This window comes from Lethenteron reissneri, chromosome 41, assembly GCF_015708825.2.
Source record: "Lethenteron reissneri isolate LAM-NWPU_2019-01 chromosome 41, ASM1570882v1, whole genome shotgun sequence".
Classification (NCBI taxonomy): Eukaryota; Metazoa; Chordata; class Hyperoartia; order Petromyzontiformes; family Petromyzontidae; genus Lethenteron; species Lethenteron reissneri.
In genome coordinates this window covers 9,928,358-9,942,202 of record NC_083819.1, presented here as the reverse complement: position 1 = coordinate 9,942,202, position 13,845 = coordinate 9,928,358, and the positions used below count along the sequence as shown (strand labels likewise).

General features: G+C 45.4%; 1 protein-coding gene across 1 annotated transcript in view; it reads left to right on the top strand.

The window, feature by feature from the left end:
• LOC133352679 (polypeptide N-acetylgalactosaminyltransferase 2-like) overlaps nucleotides 1-13,845 on the top strand; it is a 74,097-nt gene that overhangs the window by 24,662 nt on the left and 35,590 nt on the right. Inside the window, exon 3 of the mRNA XM_061568480.1 lies at nucleotides 953-1,106. Within this exon, the coding sequence (XP_061424464.1) occupies nucleotides 953-1,106 (154 nt within the window). The remainder of the gene's footprint in view (nucleotides 1-952; nucleotides 1,107-13,845) is intronic.

Below are 13,845 nucleotides of genomic sequence, written 5' to 3'. Positions count from 1 at the left end.
ATTGATTCGGTGCGATTGTGATAACTGCCTTACAAGCAGCCCCTGTTTTCTTCGACATTTTTATATGCGCCGGACTCCTACTTCTGTCTTACCAAGGAGGCTATTTCCTTGTTCATCGATCATTTTTGTTTTTAGGCAGCTTTGTTTGGCTGCGCTGAACACGTGTGTGTCTTTATGTAAAGGGGAGCAGTGGTATAGCGGTTAGCGTGCTGCGCTATGAATCCGGCAACCCGAGTTTGATTCCCGCTCACGGCCAACACCAGTGACGATTATCTGAACCGGTCCTAGCTGGGCCTCCCCTCGGTCGACTCAGCCTCAACTGAGTACCTGGTGCAATGTGCAAACATTGCAACTAGAGAGACAAAGGCGGCCTGGCATGGTGCTGGCCATCCACGCCCTCGTGTGTCGCGCTGGCCTTCATAGGTGCTCGCGAACAGCACTTGCCCCAAAAGTCTGATAAGGCTTTATGGGGGATCTTTGTCTTTTTTTGCCTTTATGTACGCATGTATTCCCGTGTGTGTGTTGTGTGAGTTAGTTTGTACGGTTGTAGCAGTTGCAGAATAGTTTGCGCATTGCGCTATAAAACCAGTGACCTGAATTAGATTCATGGCCAAGGTTGATATCAGTGGAGATTATTTGAATTGCTACTGGCCGTCCCCTAAGTCAACTCAGCCTTAAATTAGTACTTAGTACAGTATGTAAACATTTTCTGCAACGTGACAGCAAGTGCCGGGAAGAAAATTTAATTTATGGATTCCTTAAACGGCCAATTGGCCCAATATGTGAACATTATTACATGGGAGGCAGAGGCGTTCAAGCACCCCTAGCCTCGCCACATCGTCCATTGTGTGCCTCCGTAGCCTTAATAGGTGCTCACTAACAGCATTTGCCTCCCAAATATAAAAGACTAAATGGGGAATCCTTGTGTCGGTGTGTGTGTGTATATTGGCAGGCAAGGTACGGTGGAGGGACTTCGATCAGAGCATATACATCGGCAGTACACTGGTGAGGCCTGGTCAGGACCCATACAACCGTAACAAGTTCAACCAGGTGGAGAGCGATAAACTCAAGATGGACCGCAGCATTCCGGACACCCGGCACGACGCGTGAGTCGAGCACTGGCACCACGGTGGTGATGGTCATGCTGGTGGTCTCCCTGGTGATGTTGATGGTGGTCATGGTGGTGTTGATGACGGTCGTGGTGGTGGTCGTAATGATGACGTGACATGATTTAGATAACAATAAAATTACGATAATGATGATTTTGATGATGGTGGTGTGGCTGATATGGCCTCTTTGATGATGTTGATCATATTTGGTACATTGATGATGCTGGTCACAAAGCTGATGACCATTATCGTGATGATTAACCTGACTAGAAGTTGATCCGTTTATCTCAAAATTGGAGACACTACTGCTTTACCAATTGAGCTTTCTACAAAGACATACGTATACTACGGAAACCGCCATTCGTGACTGAGTGGCAAACATCCCCACGGCGCTTGTGCCAGGCTCACGGTGCACTTTGAGGTCGCATAAAGTGTCAAAGACTCGCTGGTAGGAGGTTTGAGATGGGTTTCAGGTGTTGTGGGTTAACTGCCTGAGATGGCTGGCAGGTGCACCGTCTGCACTTTCCGCTGTCCCCAACTTGCTGTGTTAAAGCCCCTCAGTGCTCTGCTCGTCAGCGGTATGAGCGTCATTCTTCAACGGTTTTATTTAGCTTGACTTGTGTGTGTCGTGGTCAAATCCTGATATTCAAAATTTAGTCTACTTCCAGTTGTCCAATCAATTCCAAATTTTGCACACGTACTCAGATCCGGTGACAATGCATGCCGGCATCAATTAATCAATTAATTGGCTCTTTTAAAGCAATACAAATTTTGTATGGATGGCTTATTCAATAAATATTTATTTGGGTAGGTCAAAAACGCCCCGGTCCTCAAACTCTGGAATCGCCTCAACCAAGAAGCAGGCGCCACGTGTCTTAGGTGCCATTGACGTACTACTCGACCGTGAGTTAGAACGAAGTTGTTAATGAAACCGTTGTTTAATAAAAAAACTTTTTTTAAGGAGTTTATTTTGACTGTCGCTGAAGGGTGGGATACCTCTTAATTGCCGAGTAACGTCTTTTAACGAGCCTCCTCATATAATAAAATAATGAATGTTCCATTGTCTAAACATATCCCGTGCATGAATAGACTCTTGTGGAAAGCATTGTCAGAGAGTTTAACACGTTGGATTTGATGACCAATATTATCCTTCAGAGGTTTTTGGGATGGATCGAGAATAATCCAACAGGTAATGGATATCCATTGTAATTTATATGCATACATTACCCCCCCCAACCCCACTGGCCTTCGCACCTGAATGGCTGGCAAACGACGATATCACATCTATCTCTCTATTTAGCAGGAAACAGCAGGATTTCTCTATAAATCTGGCTGTCGCCTGATGATGCTTGTTGTAATTGCTGGTGAAACGTCGTACTCAGTTTGTAAATATTGTGGTTTTACTCTCCAACACACAAGCGGTGTGCTGAACTAGTAACGAACTGGCACATTCTGTTTACGTGACAAACCTTACTAATTGGCTGTGTCGGGTGGTGGCGGGTTTCACGACACATTGATATTTACGTGATCCAACCCAATAATCTCTCATGGATTATTAGAGTACCTGCATGTCACCCACAAGGAGGTGGTATCGCAGGTACCAGTTGGTCCACGTCACATGCTGAACTCACCATACCATGGCATCACATCTCTTTTCAAAGCGATTTTTGATTAAACTTTTTTACCTACGTGACTTTACCGAAAAACCTAAGAATATGAATCCTTGCAGTCACGAAAGCTTCAAATCTAGAATTTGATTAAACATTCAAATGCATGGCACACTCCAAGAGAGCGTTCGGAGAGAGATGTCAAATGATGTTGTTAGAGCAAGTCGACCTCGGGGAGGCTCTGGCGAGCCAGCCGCTCGCGGAGACTAAGCAGTGGGAGTGATTTTCCACTCTGGATCGTGTGGAGCTCATCAATTGCCAGCCCATCGACGTCACGATGCTATACACTCACCCCACCGAGCTCTCCCAGCCTCCCTCCCTCCCAGCTTGAATGTTAGCAAATGCCACCGAGCAAATTCAATCTAATGGTAATGTATTTTTTGTTATTCAAAAATAAATATTAACGTCAGTAATGATGGCACGATTTAATGTCAAGCCATCCGCAGGGCTCGTTAATTAATTTTACTATGCAGAGTACAACGTATTTTATTTAGGGTTTAAATTGAGAAAAATACTGCGGGAGGTGGCCAAGGTGGCTTGGGTTGGACTGAGCTGGTAACACTGCGATTATGAGTTTGAATCCAGGCTCCAGCCACCCAGCATTTAGCTCGTTTGCACGCTGCCAAGGTGCAATGGTTAGCGAAGCAAGCATGCAATCCGGAGGTCAACGGATCAATCTTCCGGTGCGGCGGTTGAAGCAATGGGGCAAATTCATTAAATCCCCCCCCACCAGAGTTAGCCGATTGGCAGGTCACGTGTGGTGGGGTAGAGTGTGGGTTCCTCTTCCCAGATGTCTGGCCAATGAGGAGGAGAAGACCAAATTACCCTCAAAAGCTCTCTTTCTTGGAGGCCCTTCCCACTAGCAGTGGTGTGAGCCAGCAATTTCTCACTTTAGCTCTACTTTCATTTAATGCAAAATCTTCCTGTTCTTAGGGCTGAATTTTAAGTTTCATTGCCGTGTGATGGAATGCTCCTTGCAGGGCCATGTGTTAGCGCCCAGTGGCAAGTAATTCTACGCCATTGTTTTTACTGGGTTATTCTTTCACACAGGGTGGGGCACTGCTTGCTGCGAGACGTCATTATGGGAAAGCTTTCCCATTATTGGGAAGCCATTTATAATTTTTCAATATTCGTATGTATGTTGAACTTCTTTTGCACCGTACGTAGCCAACCGTGCTAAGCGGAGGTGCGAAATAATCCCATACTTGCAGTAAAATTGGTAATTACATTGGCTAGGATTTTGCCTTGTTTTTATTATTATGTTAATGGATGTATAAAACGCAACAAACTACTCATTTACAGTGTTGCTGTCCTAAAAGCATCTTATTTTACTTGGCTGAGCTTTTCCCGGCCTAATAAAGGACAAGTGTGCATGTGTTCCACTGCCTGTGCAGCGTTGGCGGTGCTCCTGTCCATTGACAGACGTGGTGGCATTAGTAAAAATCCCACGTTTTTAATGTCTCTCCACAGGGCACCAACTGTTGGTGCAATTCATTTTAGCTACCACTAATAAATGATCGGCTGAGTCTTACCCCTGAGTGGTATTTGAGCCGCTGACCCTCTGATTGCAAGTGGAGCTCCCCCACCAGAGCGCCGCCGAACGAGCGCATTTGCGCGATCGAGGAATTGGTGTTTCCAATTAAAAGCACAAATTTCCGTGGCTTTGACATTAAGTTGCATCTTGGGGGATGGCACCATCTGGAGAGAGAGAGAGAAAAAAAACTGCCCACGAAGTAAAGGGAAAGAAGGCCACCTCGTCCATCCATCACGAGTCATGGCCGGAGAAGCCAAGCGTGGACGTGGTGTTACAAGGTGATGAAGGCAGCGGAGTGGGATCCAATGAGGTGGATGAATCTTTCAGCCATGGAGCTGCCCCTCCGGCAAAAAGAACTTGCTAGAGCTGTGCTTTACTGAACAAGTTACAACCCATTTGAGATTTATGACTTCTTCAGGTGCGAATGTTAACAGTCTGAGAGGACCGTGATACCATTCTTCTTCGTGCCCTTTATTTGAGCCATCGCTCAAGTGGCGGGAGAAAAATAAAAGTAAAAATGCTGCCTGACGACTCGAACGAAGGGACCGACACTGTGAACTGATGAAGAAGAGGAAAACTGAAGATCAGATAGGATAGGTGGGGGGGGGGGGGGAGGGAGTTTGAGCCAAGGCCCTACCAGTCGGCACAGGACAAGAGGGAGAGAAGGCCCTTAATTTGCTTTGGCAACTCATTTGGGTATGCGGTGTAATTTCTTGGCTAGTTAAACGTATGTAACCTGATTGAGATTGATTATATTTTTATGTCTTTTAATCTGGCGCCCACTGATATTCATGACTTTTGAATGGTCTTTTAAAATAATTACCGCATTTTGATGTATTATTTATTTGTTCTTTATCCGAGGTTTAAGCACAATTGACATGCGTGGCCTTTATTTTAACCATCTTGGGAAGTCATTGGGATTTATGCATGACATTTTCCCATCATGGCCTTAATTTCTCGATGTAAGGAATCATCGTGATGCAACCACCAGAATCATTATTTATATAGTAATCCTTTATATAACCATCTAAGTGCACGTTGGGATGCATTATGTTGGGATGCTTTATGTTGGGATGCTTTATGTTGGGATGCATTACGTTGGGATGCATTACGTTGGGATGCATTACGTTGGGATGCATTACGTTTGGATGCATGTTTTAACGTTCTGACCTGCCCCTACTGGGCATCTGTGAAATAGAGCTTTATAGCTTGTCGGGATTCCTCCAGCAAAAAAGACATTTTCTGATTCTGCATTAAAGTAATACTGTACGTTATTTCACCGATGGATAAAAGTCATCAGCTCCTATCGTCATGAGCAAGTGTGGCGGTAATCGTTTGTGAACTGAACACAGCAGATGTGTGGCTATCTCATCAATACCAAAAGAAGGAAAAGGAAACCTAAGCATGTGTTGGTGAAATTAATGTCATCAAGATTTATGAACACAGGCGATGATACATCGTTCCTAAAAAATATCACTAAAAAAAATTGCGTAAGCGTTTATAATAATTTTCCCAGCATTACAATCCGAAGAGAGACATGGATGGGGGGCGAGGTCTATCTGCATTTTAATGTCCTGCAGCCATGACGGTTTGACTTTAATCCTTAAGTAAGATGAGCTGCATACTTTTAATATGCATCCATGGTAAATCAGAACTTTGTCTACCGTACAAATGCCGCTGATAAAGTTATTTCGATTTAAGAGTAGACATTTTAAATTTAATTAACTCTGAGCTGTCTTTGTGCTTTTCTTAGTTTATCTAATTTCCGGCCACATATCGCCAATTTGCGCGGTGAGGTGTGATTGTGAACTTCACTTTGGCCACCTTCGCCTGGCTCATTACAGCTTTAAACCATGACTCCTCGTAAAAAAGGTGTCAGTTTTGTTGCCAGATAAAAGGGTAAAAAACCAGTTATCAGCTTTAAACCTATTGTGAAATTCCCAGCCTTCATTACACTTTACGTTTTGCAAAAGTATTTTTGTTTTGTTATACCGTGTGTGTGTGTGCGCGCACAACGTGAGAAGAAAGTCTCTTGGTTGTATGGATGTGGAGTGGCATAGAATAAGTAATGTAGTGGCATAGCGCTGGCTGCTGGCGGGGAAGGGGATCTGCGGCTTACAGCACCCCTGATGTCACCAGGCCAGGTGATACACTTTAGGGGATATCTGGGGGAAAGGTCACAGAAGGGGCACGTGGGGGAAGCCCGGGAAGCCGCTGGTAGGTTCTAGAGAGGAGGCGTGGCCGGGGCGGAGCGAGGCCACGCTGGGAGCATAAAAGGGGGCCCTGAGCGAGAGCTCGGGGCTGTCGTATGGAGTTGGATCCTCGTCGTGCTGTTGAAGATCGTCGCTGTCATCTCGTCGCCATTGTCGCTGTCGTCTTCACTCGACATTGCGCTGCTGGACGGTAGTTGGCTGTATTGGAAGCTTTCGTGACTGCAAGGATTCATACTCTTAGGTTTTTTCGGTAAAGTCACGTAGGTAAAAAAAAAAGAATTTTATTTCTATTATTTTTATTTTTTATTTTTACCTACGTGACTTTACCGAAAAAAACCTAAAAGTAGGTAGTTGGCTGTCTCGGTTAGCAGCCCACGTAGAGTTGTGTATAAGCGAGCGACAGAAGAGTGTGTCCCAGCGTAGGGTGTGTCTTGTGCTGAGGGTGCTCGTTGAATAAAAGAAGTGCCTTCAACTCTTAGCGTCTCCAAGTTAGTCACTACAGATGTATGTTGAAGGTTATTGGCACCGTATGTAGCCAACCGTGCTCATCTGAGGTGCTGAACTATGACCCAGCAACCCACGTTCTTCCCCCCCCCCCCCCCACCTATGATGCACATCGACACCAGGGGCAATGGCTATCCATACCAGATTGATATCTGAGCCTCTCCTAGATTGATTCGGCCTCAAATGAGTACCAGATGTGCTGTTATCAACGCCGACACGTAACAAAAGTAGTGGTTGGGCATACGTGGTGCTGTGGCCGGCCTCCATATTCTTGCGCGCCACGCCATGCTTAATAGGTGCTCGCTAACAGCACATGCCTTATCTGTTATTTCTGTCTATACAGTACTGTGTGTGTACATGTATATGTACGGAGCGGGAGTGTAGTGGTTAGTGCGCTGTGCTGCAAATCCGGCAACCCGGGTTCGATTCTCGCTCACAGACAAAACAGGTAATAAATATCTGAACCAGCCCTAGCCCTCCCCGAGGTCGACTCAACCTTAAGTGAGTACCTCGTGCATTGTATAAACAACGCCACTGGGGAGACAAAGGCGGCCGGGCGTGGTGTTAATCACCTACGCCCTTGTGTACCGTGTTGACTTCCATATATGCTCGCTTAACAGCACTTGCCCAAACAGTCTGTTAAAGGCTATACGGGGGATTTTGTCTATATGCATGTGTGTAAGGAGTACCGCATGCATAAATGGATGTATGTTTGTGTATTTGTAGCTGGACACTGGCACACGCGGATGTATAAATTGCTCTGTTGCTTTAGATTCATACAAAACGTGTCCAGGATCCAAAACCCTTTGATTATGGGGCCTTGAATGCTATCTTGTGTTTTCAGCATACCATTTGTTCGTGCGTAATTACCATCACGAGATCGCAGCATCCTACACATTCCTAACACACCATTCAGCCACACAACACCACTGTCACAAACCACCAAAATATATTTGGCGCAGTGCCTTCGAAACCACACCCCCGATGCCCCTTATCCAAGGACAAATCCATTCAATGTGCCCATGTCATCTGCCCGTGTCTCTTTAATATTCTGCTCTGCTGCATATATTCCCTTTAATGTGCGTCCCATTCTCACTCCAAACTCCCTGCACCACCACTACCATCCCCCTCCCCATCCCACCCCCTCCACCAACCCAGCCACTTGCACAACCTGCGTGCTTTCTTGCAGCAGAGAGGGGGTTATTTTTAGAAGAAAACGTGCGCCGCAGTGGCTCTCACCTTGCGGGCTACGCTCCGCCCCCGGCAGGGCTGCGTACGTGGCGCACCTGTCGGCCGTGATGTTCGTTACAAAAGCAATTCTCCAAACGGTCCCCCCCCCCCTTGTGCAGGGCTCTCCCGGTGTTTATAGAGTACGGCATTAATCACTCGGGATCATCTGGACAAATAAATATTTGTGCGATTAACATCCGTGGTCGGGGTTGACTCAGCCTATCGTCCTGCCATTGCATGTACTCCCCGTGACCGCGTGGATTTTTCTCCGGGTCCTCCCGGTTTTGATGAGGAGTCATCAAGTGAGGCATCCTCTTGAATTCCTCACCATAACCACCACCTTCATCGTCATCCAATCATCATTATCAAAGGTAATACAAACAAACACGTAGTTATTTATTATTTATTAGGTAATTATTGTCGTCATTGTAAAACGTCCCCCCCCCCCCCACCCGCAATGTTCACTCGTACCAGGAACGTAACCACATTTTTCCTATTGGAACAACAAGGTTTCTGTATTCCTAAATTATGCATTTGCAAGCGTTGTCAAGAACGTAACCCTCGCGGATAGAGAGGGTTTTTACTGTACCTTAGAAGCACCGGGTGCAGCTTAACTATATATACATTTAAGTGTATAAGTTATGCAATAAATATAAAATATTTAAACAAATTTTTTTTACCTCGTAAGGCCCACTGAGCTATATAGCTCTATTTCAGAAGTGATCTGGCCACACATTATAGCTCAACTATGTGGCTTTTCATGTGGAAATGTATAGCCGCCAAATACTAAAAATGAAAGTTGATTCTAAATGTGGAGGGAAAAGCCGGAGGACCCGGAGAAAAATCCACGCAACCACGGGAAGAGAGACACACAGACTCCAATATACAGCAGGCGTCAGGGTCGGGATCAAACCCACGACCTCCTGTATACCAGGTGAGATAGTTAACATCTCGCCACAGTTTGCCAGCACGGACGAGGTTATTCAGTTTTTTTTCCCGTCCGTGGAAAAAAACATTCTCTAGGAGCCTCTGCTGATCGATGTCTCCCTGCGATACAAAGCCCTAAGTGGCCCTTGGTGCCCAGTGACGATCGGTTCATTCACCCGTGTGCGTAAGCACGCGCGCACACACACACACACGCGCGTTAACCCATCCGGTCGCCCCGCAGCTGCCCCTGCAAGAAATACGTCAAGGGGGTGTGATGCGAAATCAGCAAGGCGCCAGTGGTGAGGTGGGTTTTGGAACGCTAGTAAATCAGAATCTTTGTTTAGACTGGAAGAATCCGCTGAGCTACAAATGTCCAGTCGGGGCTCTGGTCAGAAAGCTACAATTGCAAACAATACGATAACTGATGGGAGTGCAAAGTATAGTTGAAAGTTAAGCAGGTCACTAAATAAAAATAAAGTATTTCAGTACAATTTGCGTAAGTACATCAATTTCTGCCGATTTTTCAACACCAATTAGAGGCAAGGGCAAGGCAACAAAACAAAAAACAAAAACAGTCCCAGACCACACCAAGAAAACACAGTCCCTCAATAAAATTGCACTTTAAAGTTGAACTATCCGTTTTTTTTCATGGAAGATTTACGGTGTTAAGGGAGGGGAAAAACAACGTTAGTGCTGCAACAGCAAAGGCTTTTGTCACCTATGCTTGTTCTCGGGATAGTTAAAAGGGCAGGGATCATCGAGCCTAGCAGAGAGAGCCTCCGTGGGACGTGCGACCAGCTGCACCGAAGTTGGAGGGACGTACTTACAGTCTGTTCTGTAGCACGGTAGTAGTTGCGTTCCTAAAGAACACCGCGTCATGGAAAAATGGCGTTATGATAAATAATGTATAACAGAGGGTAAAGCACAGTGCACGATAGCACGTGAGAGGTGTACGCAGGCCGAACAAAGACCGAGGCGCGTGGGTAGCATCTAGAAGCATCCAGCAGCATCCCCCCTTGTGTGATACTACGCCGAGGCAGCCGTACAGCCGCTTATTCCTACTCGCGCGACGTAGTTCTGTTCACTCAATGGCGCTGTATCCAATTCGCATCTGCGTTATGAAAAAAAAGTTCCATAATATATTCGGCGCGTTATATCCGATTCCCGTTCTTAAAAATAAACACACGTTACAGGAGAACGGGCTGTACGTTGAACAACTTATTTCGCGGCGTGCGTAGCCCCAACCGTGCCCATGTGAGTTGCCGGGGATTATCGAGCGCTCGCCTTTCCGGTTACCCCCATCATCTGGGCGCCACGAGCTCCGTCACCGCCTTGCAGTGGAAAGGGGGGCTGGCACGAGATATGTACAGAATCAGAATATGATAATTGTTTTTTTACCCTTCTATCTGGCAACAAAACTGACACCTTTTTACAAGGAGTCATGTTTGCATAGACCGCAATACCTGCAGTCATAATACAAACAAAAGACATAACTCTGATAATGTGCACTGTCCTTGAAGTTGATTGGGGTTCCCATAGAATCAGAATATTTATGAAATGACAAAAGAGGAACACAGGACATCATTCAAATCGTTAATAAAAGTAATTAATCAATTAGCCATTGAGTTACAGAGCCTTTATTTAAAGTGGGCTTGTGCAGGACACATCGCAGGAAGAAATCATGACTTGTGGCCAAGGGTGTTGGTGAAGAGAATCAGAATATTTATTTATTACTGGAGGATTCCGATGAGCTATAAAGCCCTCTTTCGTAGATGTCCAGTCAGGGGTGGGTGAGAACGTCATAACAACAAACATTCGTAAAACGCAATAGGAGTGCAAAGTATAGGAAAGGTAAACACGTAACTTTAATATATATACAAACAAAGCAAAGCTATTTTTAAATCCTTTATATTAAGTTCGCTTGCTTGCTTGCTTGCGCGCTTACGACCGTGCAAATCTTTTGCTCGTTTTTTAACCCACTTCCCGTGATCCAATCGAGCTGACATTTTGCACACCGACTCGTTGTGCATGACAATTTATTTTCGTGAAATTTTTTTTCAAAAATGTGACACTTTTTAGGAATTTTTTTTTCATATTTAATTTAAAATACCAATGTGATAAAAATGAAACTTTTACTCAAGAAAAACAGAAATGAATAATAAAATAAAACCGATGCCACGCATATAAAGGATTTATAGTGAAAAACTTTGTTTTTACGGGTAAATTTTTTATCTTACCAGGTAAGTTCAATTTGTGACCATTCACGGACTCGAAGGTAAAGGGTGTGGCATAGACACAGAACCGGCACCACTGAGATCCTGGGTCCAAATCTGGGTTCCAGCCTCCGATTATTAATCACAATTTGTATATACTCTGGAGGAATCCCATGAGCTATAAAGCTCTTTTTCACGGATGTCCATCATGTCCAGCAGTTCTCAAGTTTGCCAACTTGACTGTCTCGGCCCTGTCACCACCACTGGCTGCATGACAAAACCCTCACGCTGCCTTCTTGGATTTTAATTTGAATTTGACGAGTTCCAGCACGCTTTGCCGAGTTTGAATGGACACTCTTTGTCGCTGCACTGCGCTGCCCTCCAGTAGAAAAAAACGCTGCTTGTGGTCAGAACTAAAAAAAAAATGCGTGCGCTCACATAGACTGTCTCTCTGTAAGGGAGATGATAACCAACGAAGTTAGCCGCTGGCGCATGGAAACGCACGCAAAACGCCGCGGGGGGGAGGTGATGGAATGAGAGGCTGCATTTTGATCACATGGCTTATATATAGGAATGAGATGGATTGTGGCTTAACAGGGCTTGAGGCAATGACAGTGGAGAGAGGCCATCATTCAGCAGTGGATTGAGAATGGATGCTTGTTGTGGCAATGGAGCACTTTAATAACGGGGGGTGCTTGCTGAGGGACGGTTATTACTCCGGTGGAGCCTTTAGGCAGAAATTATTCGTATTGTCAGGCCCAGGCATTGCCTTTGCAGTCTTTCTCCCTTCATTGCAACTGACAGCGAGCACTGACTCAAGTGCACGCACGCACACACACATATATATTCCGTGCGGTCATTTGTGCATAGAAAATCCGTTGTCACACGCGGCAAAAAACCGTGGTATTGCCGATTTTACAGATTTATTTCAGGACAGTTTGAGGTGACTGCAGCCCCAGCAGGGGTCGGTTCACTGAGCCGGCACCACTGAATCCCCGAGTTCAAACGCGTGTTTTTGTCACCTGTGATTTCACCGGGTTCTCAAGGTTTTACGAGTTGATGGTCTTGGCCCATTCACCGAAGGTTGCACAAAACCCCATCTTTAAATTCGATTTTTATATTAAATTGGCTAAATTGAACCCCGTGAGTTAAAATATTGGTTTGACTGCCATGCGGTAAACATTGCTCTGTAGGCAAGGGCATGTGTGAGATTCTCTCCCCTGACATGGATGATTATTATCATAATTTATTTACAAGTAATTTACTTAATTATCCAGGAGAGCCACACTGGGTTTTATGGCTCTTTTTTAAATGTTTGCAACAATATTAATGATGAGTGTTCATTATACAAGTTGGAGGAAATTGAAGAAAACCCAGGCACGCGATTGGGAGCGACACTTTATGCCCATCCAGATGGCGATTATGCCATTTGCTGTACTTCCTTTTCCTGGCCAGCCAGGGTATGTCACCCCCTCGTCGCCCATGGGAGTGACGGTTCACAACATTTGTGTAGTGAGCCACTAACCCTCGCCTCCAAATTGCTGGATTTAGAGTCCACGTGCATAGCCATCGCCACTCGGATAAAACAATCAACTTAAAAGTATCTCTGTGTTGTATCTCCTTTTGTGGGCTGTTTTCTCACATGGGGTCAGGGACCGCTCTGCTCGAGTTATGAATCGCCACTTCATCTCAAGACATGACGCCCATGGCATAAATGGAATGAAACGTTGCAAAAGACACAAGAAGATATAGATTTTTTAAAATTCAGGACAGGTCAGAGGTACTTAGCCCTTTGGCTTGAACACAGGGACATACACATTCTGGACAAGTTCAAATCCCATTCAAGCGTCGACTCTTGAATTGGATTTGAACTTCTTAATACGTAGAGAACTTCACAACAATTGTTTGGACCGGCTCACCGCCCGGCAGCCTTCCAGCTTGCCTGCGGTTCCCACTCGGCGATTGTGAGATTCACTTTGTGTGAGGGCCGTATTATACGAGCACCGTGTGATTTTGCGAGCACTGCGATTCTAATCCCGCACCTCCGATGAGTATGGTTTGGCTACGTACGGTGCGAAAGAAGTTCAACATATATAGAACGAACGAATTGAGAATTTTTTTTTTTACTCCGAATACAATTTGACATCATGGTGCTGTGTGGCAGATTTTCCTCGCCACATCCTTAAGCTGTGATTGGCTCGCAAATGGGAGCGGGGCGCCTGTCCCGCTAATCCCACCGTGCAGCAGAGCACTCCGAGTACCGAAAATCACCTGTGAAGGGTAATTCAAACTATCAACTTAAAAACAAACTATCAACTATTATTTATTTTATCAGGCAATGCCCACTGAGCTGCCATATAGATCTTTTTCAGAAGTGACCCAGCCACAAACGAAGTGGCTTGTCACATGGAAATGTATCGCAGCCAAATACTCTAAATACCAGGTGAG